The sequence below is a fragment of the Pelobates fuscus genome, chromosome 9, assembly GCF_036172605.1.
Source record: "Pelobates fuscus isolate aPelFus1 chromosome 9, aPelFus1.pri, whole genome shotgun sequence".
Taxonomy (NCBI): Eukaryota; Metazoa; Chordata; class Amphibia; order Anura; family Pelobatidae; genus Pelobates; species Pelobates fuscus.
The window spans coordinates 162,852,769-162,864,778 of NC_086325.1; the positions used below are offsets into that span (position 1 = coordinate 162,852,769).

At 41.1% G+C, this 12,010-nt stretch overlaps 1 protein-coding gene across 1 annotated transcript in view; it reads right to left on the reverse strand.

The window, feature by feature from the left end:
* Nucleotides 1-264: 264 nt before the first annotated feature.
* Nucleotides 265-12,010, reverse strand: part of ARRDC1 (arrestin domain containing 1) — a 29,007-nt gene continuing 17,261 nt past the window's right edge. Inside the window, exons 5-8 of the mRNA XM_063432931.1 lie at nucleotides 11,547-11,729; nucleotides 11,239-11,415; nucleotides 2,350-2,773; nucleotides 265-1,657 (exon numbers count right to left, since the gene is read on the reverse strand). Coding sequence (XP_063289001.1) covers nucleotides 1,599-1,657; nucleotides 2,350-2,773; nucleotides 11,239-11,415; nucleotides 11,547-11,729 — 843 coding nt within the window. The 3' untranslated portion in view covers nucleotides 265-1,598. The remainder of the gene's footprint in view (nucleotides 1,658-2,349; nucleotides 2,774-11,238; nucleotides 11,416-11,546; nucleotides 11,730-12,010) is intronic.

Sequence of the window (12,010 nt, forward strand, 5' to 3'; positions counted from 1 at the left end):
ACCAAGTGGCTACTACAAAATACTGGACCATACCCCATTTTGAATACCCTGGGTTGTCTACTTTTGCAAATGGTAAGTCATGATAAGGATAATGGTTATTCCTGGGCGGCTATACGTTCTCAAAGGCACCATAGGCCCAGCAAACCAATCTGGCAAATGTCAATTTATAAAAACTGAAATGGGCAAGCACTTTATTTGACTTTTCCAAAACACAATGAAACGTGTACATAGGGGACATCATTGTACTCATGGAATATCGCAGCATACAAGTATGTGTATTTTATTGCAGTAACAGCTAACAGTATTATGACATTCACAGTTAAAATGCCAGGCAGAATTTTGAAAATATAAATTTCTTACACGTTCGATTTTATTCACATTAAATTATGTTTCATATACAAATATTTGATGTGAAATGAAAGCCCTATTTCCCCTGAACAAAATAAAGTATAATAAGTGTGGGTGCAGTTAATATGAAAGAGGTAAACGTTTGGTTCAATAGACATATCTCAAATTCTAGGTTTTAGTTTGGTTCAGGAATTGGACAACTGCCTCCGTCCTTAAGGGGTTAACAAAACACAAACAAAAAGTGGAAACAAGACAGAAGGATTTGGATCTTAAACTGTAATGACTTTTTGGAGGCACGGAGTTACAGTGAAGGTTACGATTTTAGTCATTGTCACCCAAAAGCCAACGTACAGGTCAGCTCAATTAAGTGGCATCCAGATCACATGTTAGCACCCACTTACATCTTTATTTGTTAGTTCGGTTCAATATACAAAGTACCCAAAGTTTAAATGAAAGAAAGCTCTACCAGAGAAAAACCTTAAGAGCTAAAGAGCAAAAACATAACAATTTAAAGAATTGGACGCAAACTTGCATACACAAAATCTAAACTCTTACTAAAAAAGAAATATACATTTCAGCTCACTATTAAACCTTCCAGCCTCAAGTCTTTTTCCCCCCTCATCGATTGTGCAATCTGCCATTTATTATGAACCTAAAATCAGTTCTTCACTAAACAAAGGATATTTCTGTATATCAAAGTATATACTGGGAAAGGTTGTGATAACTCCCCAACTATATTATCCCACCATGCAGCAAAACACCAGGACAACAAGATTGGAAAGCCTCAAGGCTCATCCAAGTCCAAACTTATTCTTAAAATTCCAGCAGCCAAGGACCAAGTGATGAGGATCTGTTTGGAGAGGGCTTCTCGAAAAGTTCAAAAACATTCTTTGCTTGAAGAAAAAAAAAAAAATATATACAACCCGTTGGTCTATTATAGATTTAATATTTATATATATATATATAATTTGAGTTTTCATAAGGCATCACAGGTGCTAAAAACATTATAAATTAACCTCCCCCCTTCACATAAAGACAAAAGTCACTTTCGTTTTCTGGTCCTGTGTGGTCAAAAGAAAACCGATAAAAAAAAAAAAAAGGATCTTTCATGTGAAGGGGAAGGCTGAAAAAAATGATTGTAAAAGGAGAGAGAGTGCAAATACAGAGCAAATAAAATATAAAATCTGTCCCGTTGAGTAATCCAGGACCTTTGTTAAGTCTCTTGTTTGTGACACACAAGAAGAACTGCGTTAGTTTCCATTCTCGACGTTGGTGCTGCTGCAGCTCTGTTCGTATGAAGGAGGAGCATCTGTAGAGAGAACGGTTACATTTTAGAACTGTATCACTTGTGCAGCCAGTAGATCAGAGTACAGTAACACTGCTACTTTAAGAGATCATTATTTGAGTTGGTCTGTTGGTGATCCATGCAGTACTGAGCATGGTGGGGATTGTTTGGGTTGGGACAATCATTTTTTCCGAAAATTAATGTTTTGCTCAGAATGTTTGAAGCTGGTTCATGTGATGGTTTGGCTGAACTTCCATGAGAAGCTATTCGGGGAAACATTCAGACAAGCCAAAATGTACTGCTAAATATATATTATCATTATTAATATTATTGCCATTTATATAGCGCCAACAGATTCCGTAGCGCTTTACAATATCATGAGAGGGGATTTAACTATAAATAGGACAATTACAAATAAACTTACAGGAACAATAGGTTGAAGAGGACCCTGCTCAATTGAGCTTACATTCTATAGGAGGTGGGGTGCAAAACACATTAGGGCAGGAATATATATATATATATATATATATATATATATTGTTTACATTTACTGCCATTTGGTTAATGGGTCAAGTGAGACAAAGTAACCAATAGAGGAAAAACCCGGAGGAGCAGTGAAATAAATCAATGAAAATCAATAAATAAAAATAATCCCCCCAAAAATAAATCTATGCATTGTTGACAATAAATAGCCATGTTCTGGTATAAAGACTTACCGTAGGGATAGCCCCACGTGCTGTATTCGGGGGGCAATATTAGCATGTTGGCTGTGGACATAGGCACTACAGCTCCTTCGGCGTAATACGGGACAGTGGCTCCAGTGGACAAGCAGAGGGTGGGGTGAGATGGTGAACCCAATGACTCCGGCATTCCATTACCATAGTTTGGGAAACAAAGTTCTGGGGTGTAAGAGAAAGGGGCACTTGACTGCTGCTGGGAGTGGCTCTTGGTAGGTAAAGAAACATCGTCCATTGGTGGGCAGCTGCCTGCTGCTTCATCGTCTTGCGGTGGGGCACTGGGCACCACTGGGGCAGGACTCTGTGAGATGGAAAGTCTTGGGGCAAGACGTGATAGATTGACTGGAATATTGCCAATGTATATCGGTAATATGACAGACACCTCTGGATTCTTCACGGAAACCTAAAATTAGAGAAAAGAGTGAATGAAACCAAAGGCTTGCTTTACGCAAGTGACTATATTACACAAAATACATCTCTATTACAAATTAAAAATTTCACAATCTGAAATACCGAAGATACTCAGTTACACCAGTTTCTGTAAATACATCACATCATACAAAACCACTCTTTTCCAAAAAGCAGAAATCTGTTTCACTTAAATATGACCAGAAGCTACTAGAATCAGAGAGATATAGTGTATAAATATATAAAAATTAAAGTTTACTGGAGTGTCCCTTTAATAATATAAACCCACCCAGTATAACTAACTGTAACCTAACCTACACAATGCACCTAACGTGTGTGGGAGCCTGGAGTGTCCCTTTAATAATATAAACCCACCCAGTATAACTAACTGTAACCTAACCTACACAGTGCATCTAACGTGTGTGGGAGCCTGGAGTGTCCCTTTAATAATATAAACCCACCCAGTATAACTAACTGTAACCTAACCTACACAGTGCATCTAACGTGTGTGGGAGCCTGGAGTGTCCCTTTAATAATATAAACCCACCTAGTGTAACTAACTGTAACCTAACCTGCACAGTGCATCTAACGTGTGTGGGAGCCTGGAGTGTCCCTTTATTAATATAAACCCACCCAGTATGACTGTAACCTAACCTACACAGTGCACCTAACGTGTGTGGGAGCCTGGAGTGTCCCTTTAATAATATAAACCCACCCAGTATAACTAACTGTAACCTAACCTACACAGTGCATCTAACATGTGTGGGAGCCTGGAGTGTCCCTTTAATAATATAAACCCACCCAGTATAACTAACTGTAACCTAACCTACACAGTGCATCTAACATGTGTGGGAGCCTGGAGTGTCCCTTTAATAATATAAACCCACCCAGTATAACTAACTGTAACCTAACCTACACAGTGCATCTAACGTGTGTCGGAGCCTGGAGTGTCCCTTTAATAATATAAACCCACCCAGTATAACTAACTGTAACCTAACCCACACAGTGCATCTAACGTGTGTGGGAGCCTGGAGTGTCCCTTTAATAATATAAACCCACCCAGTATAACTAACTGTAACCTAACCTACACAGTGCATCTAACGTGTGTCGGAGCCTGGAGTGTCCCTTTAATAATATAAACCCACCCAGTATAACTAACTGTAACCTAACCTACACAGTGCATCTAACGTCTGTGGGAGCCTGGAGTGTCCCTTTAATAATATAAACCCACCCAGTATAACTAACTGTAACCTAACCTACACGGTGCACCTAACGTGTGTGGGAGCCTGGAGTGTCCCTTTAATAATATAAACCCACCCATTATAACTGTAACCTAACCTACACAGTGCATCTAACGTGTGTGGGAGCCTGGAGTGTCCCTTTAATAATATAAACCCACACAGTATAACTAACTGTAACCTAACCTACACAGTGCATCTAACGTGTGTGGGAGCCTGGAGTGTCCCTTTAATAATATAAACCCACCCAGTATAACTGTAACCTAACCTACACAGTGCATCTAACGTGTGTGGGAGCCTGGAGTGTCCCTTTAATAATATAAACCCACCCAGTATAACTAACTGTAACCTAACCTACACGGTGCACCTAACGTGTGTGGGAGCCTGGAGTGTCCCTTTAATAATATAAACCCACCCAGTATAACTAACTGTAACCTAACCTACACAGTGCACCTAACGTGTGTGGGAGCCTGGAGTGTCCCTTTAATAATATAAACCCACCCAGTATAACTAACTGTAACCTAACCTACACAGTGCATCTAACGTGTGTGGGAGCCTGGAGTGTCCCTTTAATAATATAAACCCACCTAGTGTAACTAACTGTAACCTAACCTGCACAGTGCATCTAACGTGTGTGGGAGCCTGGAGTGTCCCTTTAATAATATAAACCCACCCAGTATAACTAACTGTAACCTAACCTACACAGTGCACCTAACGTGTGTGGGAGCCTGGAGTGTCCCTTTAATAATATAAACCCACCCGGTATAACTAACTGTAACCTAACCTACACAGTGCACCTAGCGTGTGTGGGAGCCTAGAGTGTCCCTTTAATAATATAAACCCACCCAGTATAACTAACTGTAACCTAACCTACACAGTGCACCTAACGTGTGTGGGAGCCTGGAGTGTCCCTTTAATAATATAAACCCACCCAGTATAACTAACTGTAACCTAACCTACACAGTGCACCTAACGTCTGTGGGAGCCTGGAGTGTCCCTTTAATAATATAAACCCACCCAGTATAACTAACTGTAACCTAACCTACACAGTGCACCTAACGTCTGTGGGAGCCTGGAGTGTCCATTTAATAATATAAACCCACCCAGTATAACTAACTGTAACCTAACCTACACAGTGCACCTAACGTGTGTGGGAGCCTGGAGTGTCCCTTTAATAATATAAACCCACTCAGTATAACTAACTGTAACCTAACCTACACAGTGCATCTAATGTGTGTGGGAGCCTGGAGTGTCCCTTTAATAATATAAACCCACCCAGTATAACTGTAACCTAACCTACACAGTGCATCTAACGTGTGTGGGAGCCTGGAGTGTCCCTTTAATAATATAAACCCACCCAGTATAACTAACTGTAACCTAACCTACACGGTGCACCTAACGTGTGTGGGAGCCTGGAGTGTCCCTTTAATAATATAAACCCACCCAGTATAACTAACTGTAACCTAACCTACACAGTGCACCTAACGTGTGTGGGAGCCTGGAGTGTCCCTTTAATAATATAAACCCACCCAGTATAACTAACTGTAACCTAACCTACACAGTGCACCTAACGTGTGTGGGAGCCTGGAGTGTCCCTTTAATAATATAAACCCACCCAGTATAACTAACTGTAACCTAACCTACACAGTGCATCTAATGTGTGTGGGAGCCTGGAGTGTCCCTTTAATAATATAAACCCACTCAGTATAACTAACTGTAACCTAACCTACACAGTGCACCTAACGTGTGTGGGAGCCTGGAGTGTCCCTTTAATAATATAAACCCACTCAGTATAACTAACTGTAACCTAACCTACACAGTGCATCTAATGTGTGTGGGAGCCTGGAGTGTCCCTTTAATAATATAAACCCAGCCAGTATAACTAACTGTAACCTAACCTACACAGTGCACCTAACGTGTGTGGGAGCCTGGAGTGTCCCTTTAATAATATAAACCCACCCAGTATAACTAACTGTAACCTAACCTACACAGTGCACCTAACGTGTGTGGGAGCCTGGAGTGTCCCTTTAATAATATAAACCCACCCGGTATAACTAACTGTAACCTAACCTACACAGTGCACCTAGCGTGTGTGGGAGCCTAGAGTGTCCCTTTAATAATATAAACCCACCCAGTATAACTAACTGTAACCTAACCTACACAGTGCACCTAACGTGTGTGGGAGCCTGGAGTGTCCCTTTAATAATATAAACCCACCCAGTATAACTAACTGTAACCTAACCTACACAGTGCATCTAACGTGTGTGGGAGCCTGGAGTGTCCCTTTAATAATATAAACCCACACAGTATAACTAACTGTAACCTAACCTACACAGTGCATCTAACGTGTGTGGGAGCCTGGAGTGCCCCTTTAATAATATAAACCCACCCAGTATAACTAACTGTAACCTAACCTACACGGTGCACCTAACGTGTGTGGGAGCCTGGAGTGTCCCTTTAATAATATAAACCCACCCAGTATAACTAACTGTAACCTAACCTACACAGTGCATCTAACGTGTGTGGGAGCCTGGAGTGTCCCTTTAATAATATAAACCCACCCAGTATAACTGTAACCTAACCTACACAGTGCATCTAACGTGTGTGGGAGCCTGGAGTGTCCCTTTAATAATATAAACCCACCCAGTATAACTAACTGTAACCTAACCTACACGGTGCACCTAACGTGTGTGGGAGCCTGGAGTGTCCCTTTAATAATATAAACCCACCCAGTATAACTAACTGTAACCTAACCTACACAGTGCACCTAACGTGTGTGGGAGCCTGGAGTGTCCCTTTAATAATATAAACCCACCCAGTATAACTAACTGTAACCTAACCTACACAGTGCACCTAACGTCTGTGGGAGCCTGGAGTGTCCCTTTAATAATATAAACCCACCCAGTATAACTAACTGTAACCTAACCTACACAGTGCACCTAACGTCTGTGGGAGCCTGGAGTGTCCATTTAATAATATAAACCCACCCAGTATAACTAACTGTAACCTAACCTACACAGTGCATCTAACGTGTGTGGGAGCCTGGAGTGTCCCTTTAATAATATAAACCCACCCAGTATAACTAACTGTAACCTAACCTACACAGTGCATCTAATGTGTGTGGGAGCCTGGAGTGTCCCTTTAATAATATAAACCCACTCAGTATAACTAACTGTAACCTAACCTACACAGTGCACCTAACGTGTGTGGGAGCCTGGAGTGTCCCTTTAATAATATAAACCCACCCAGTATAACTAACTGTAACCTAACCTACACAGTGCACCCAACGTGTGTGGGAGCCTGGAGTGTCCCTTTAATAATATAAACCCACCCAGTATAACTAACTGTAACCTAACCTACACAGTGCACCTAACGTCTGTGGGAGCCTGGAGTGTCCCTTTCAGAATATAAACCCACCCAGTATAACTAACTGTAACCTAACCTACACAGTGCATCTAACGTGTGTGGGAGCCTGGAGTGTCCCTTTAATAATATAAACCCACCCAGTATAACTGTAACCTAACCTACACAGTGCATCTAACGTGTGTGGGAGCCTGGAGTGTCCCTTTAATAATATAAACCCACCCAGTATAACTAACTGTAACCTAACCTACACGGTGCACCTAACGTGTGTGGGAGCCTGGAGTGTCCCTTTAATAATATAAACCCACCCAGTATAACTAACTGTAACCTAACCTACACAGTGCACCTAACGTGTGTGGGAGCCTGGAGTGTCCCTTTAATAATATAAACCCACCCAGTATAACTAACTGTAACCTAACCTACACAGTGCACCTAACGTGTGTGGGAGCCTGGAGTGTCCCTTTAATAATATAAACCCACCCAGTATAACTAACTGTAACCTAACCTACACAGTGCACCTAACGTGTGTGGGAGCCTGGAGTGTCCCTTTAATAATATAAACCCACCCGGTATAACTAACTGTAACCTAACCTACACAGTGCACCTAGCGTGTGTGGGAGCCTAGAGTGTCCCTTTAATAATATAAACCCACCCAGTATAACTAACTGTAACCTAACCTACACAGTGCACCTAACGTGTGTGGGAGCCTGGAGTGTCCCTTTCAGAATATAAACCCACCCAGTATAACTAACTGTACCTAACCTACACAGTGCATCTAACGTGTGTGGGATCCTGGAGTGTCCCTTTAATAATATAAACCCACCCAGTATAACTAACTGTAACCTAACCTACACAGTGCATCTAACGTGTGTGGGAGCCTGGAGTGTCCCTTTAATAATATAAACCCACCCAGTATAACTAACTGTAACCTAACCTACACAGTGCACCTAACGTATGTGGGAGCCTGGAGTGTACCTTTAATAATATAAACCCACCCAGTATAACTAACTGTAACCTAACCCACACAGTGCACCTAACGTGTGTGGGAGCCTGGAGTGTCCCTTTAATAATATAAACCCACCCAGTATAACTAACTGTAACCTAACCTACACAGTGCATCTAACGTGTGTGGGAGCCTGGAGTGTCCCTTTAATAATATAAACCCACCCAGTATAACTAACTGTAACCTAACCTACACAGTGCATCTAACGTGTGTGGGAGCCTGGAGTGTCCCTTTAATAATATAAACCCACCCAGTATAACTGTAACCTAACCTACACAGTGCACCTAACGTGTGTGGGAGCCTGGAGTGTCCCTTTAATAATATAAACCCATCCAGTATAACTGTAACCTAACCTACACAGTGCACCTAACGTGTGTGGGAGCCTGGAGTGTCCCTTTAATAATATAATCCCACCCAGTATAACTAACTGTAACCTAACGTGTGTGGGAGCCTGGAGTGGAGCTCCTGGGTCTCTCGTTCCAAAATATTTTGGTCAGTTTATTCACACTGGTCTAACAGATCAACATACAGTTCAAGCAATAATGGGAGGTTGGGTTCCGTTTTAAACCTGGATCATCCTACGCCTAGGAGAAGGTGGTAGAAGGTATCTTCAGGAGCTGAAGTGGACAAGAAATGAACCAGGACAATGAAGGCTTTCAGACAGTGTCTATAGTAACGGAGGACAAAGAACCAGTTTCATAAAAGGCAAATTAGCGATTGATTCAGGCAGCAGGACAGAATCAATCACCGGATCGGAATACACACCATGCTGCATGTCATCCCAGCGGAAGCAGCAATTAGATAATGGAATTTACTAAGAGATTAGACACGATGAGTCAACAACTATGATCATCTAAAACCGTGACTATTGCACATGCAGTCATTATTATTGTTGTTAAGACATTAAAGGGAGAGAACTACGTTAATATATCACTAACAGCCCTCTCTCGTCCAGGTTTACGTGGAGCTCTGATCCATGTCATGAATTAACCCCCACAGTAAGGAAGTGTCTCCCAGCCAATACCTACCTCCCACTGAAAGCAATGGCTGAAGCTCTGTAACTGCACAATACGCATACATGTTCCCAATAGCATGATAATGAATGCAGAGGCTGGTATGGCCCTTTAACAATTCATTTATTAAAGAGACAGCACTGTCTCAACACAAGTAACTTATATCCAACACTTAGGGTATACGCCTGTTTTGGCTTTCACTGCTCCAAAAAGTCTGCATTGTATAGCAGACTGGGGCTGCCGTTGGGTTATTCTAATTTCTGTGTTCTCTGTCCCCTAATCAGGACTTAATCTCCACCTGGATTTTGATTGGCCCTAAACAGTAAGTAACTGCACTTTAAAAATGGCTCCGTGAGCTCACAGTGTGTACAGATCTGCACTGCTGTAGATCAGGTTATGTCCGTCTTTGGAGAATTCCTAAGTGTTTGCACAGAGTGAGTCACAATACATCGCCGTTTGTAATGTAATCACCATGGATACAGTAACAGCAAGTCAGACAGACAGTCTAAATGGATAAAGACTGTACAAATAAATAAAGTCATGTGTGAGAAATACACTGTAATGATACACTCTGTCCACCGGGTGGCAGTCTGGCAAGGCACCTGAACAAGGCATCTTAAAGAAACAGTGATATCCTAATTTAAGTTCCTGTTTATATAAAAAAATATATATATTTTATAAGGGGCAGCTTTGTCTTAAAGGGCGCCTGTCATGCTCCAAACAACTTATGTTCATTAGATTGAGCATAAGATTTTCTCTCTACATTGTGCCGGCAGTTTTGCTAGCAAATGTATAGATTAGGATAAAAATCTATTAAAAATCAGATTTTCTACCAGCTGTCAATCAATGATTGGTGTTCCGAGGCATTGACTGATCAGGGAGAGCAGAAAAGACTTCTCAGAGGAGGACCCTCTACTCTCCACCCATGGCAACTACAGCAAATGTGCTTGTAGCCAGGCGTTTTGCTAGTAAACCAATATTTTACATTGCCGGTAATCTCTATATGTTACATTTATTTATTTATAAAATATTTTACCGGGATGGATACATTGAGATTTCTCTCTTTTTCAAGTATGTCCTGGGTCTTCCACAAAAGTATGTCCACAAAACATTGCATTGTTACAATAGGATACAATATTACAAAAATACAATATACAAACTATATATTCACACATATATAAATTTAATACATAACCGGTAAGAATTATATTCAACCATGACAGGTGCATTCTGTGCTGACGTATATTGCCATAGATCTCTTAAAAGATTTTAGATTGAATGAGGATTTGACTGTGTCCCTGAGGTTATTCCATAATTGCGGTGTCTGAAGGAAAAGGAGGATCGAGCCACTGTATTTATATTTGTGGTATAAGGTGTATTCAATGTATATGGGAGATATTTCAGATTCACTTTAAATATAGCTCTATTTCTCCCCAAAGCTTAGAAAGTTTAAGTGAGCCTTTACAGCTTCGTATATACCAGCAACGGCCAATAATAGAATCTTTGGCTCTGCAATAGTCGGCACTGAGAATGAAACGTGCTCAGGCAAGATGACTGCGTTGTCATCCGCCACTTAGCCCAATTCCTGATAGATTGATGAACTGGTGGTGAATCACTGATGGGAAATTAGTGGCATGACAAGTGTTGCATGGAGGAAGTTTATAGAGAATGATATGAATATTTAGATAACATTTTAATACTTAACTGAAGGGGGCCTGGTCATTCACACCTTCGCGTATTCAGATTAAATTCTCCTGCTTGTATTTTTAAACAATACAATCAGAATGCACAGCTTTGGACCCAAGTGTACCCAAGACCATTATGGACCAAAGTCCGCACTTACCTGAAGGTAATAGTCTATGTGTATGAGGTTGCAGCCATGTAGAATGGATTGGGGGAGTGGTGGCACTAGGATCTGTTCATCCCATACTCCATGTTTCCACGCTTTCACTATTGAACCTTCAACCTCTGCGATGGTCCTCAGATCATAAACACAACGTTTCGATTTGTAGGCAACTTTCTGAAGATGCACAAAAAAACGATGCTGTGAGTGGGAGCCTGACAGATCTTCTCAAAATGCTTTCCGAGTTAGGTAGAATATGTTCTAATCTAGAGTACTCTCCCCTCCCTATTAGATGCCAAGCACCTTACCTGAATGAGAGAAGCCACAATAGGCCCAGTGTCCCGGCCAGACTTGTTCTCCAGGTCTGTGTGGATTTGGATAACTTGGCCCACAATGTACCCTCTCAGATCGGACGTCACCTTCAGCGTAATCTGCCCAGACTTCACTAACAGGTAGTTAAACTTCTTTGTGGCTGTTGAACAGCTCAGTTGCTGAAAAAAAGAAAATTAAAATAAAAACAAACAGTTTTACATAAATGCCTCAGTCTAAAACCAAATTAAAACTGGACCTCGATTGGTAAGACTGGTTACTAAATTTCAGGAAAAAAAAAATGGTAATATTTTGGCTTTTTTTACCCAACACCTGGTTTAATGTTAAGCATGTTGTTTTTTTTTTTATATTGAAGGAGAAAAGGGGAGTATATTTGGGTAAATGCTCTGCATTAAATTGATAAAATAAGAACCATGAAGATGACCCATCAGAAAGTCACTGA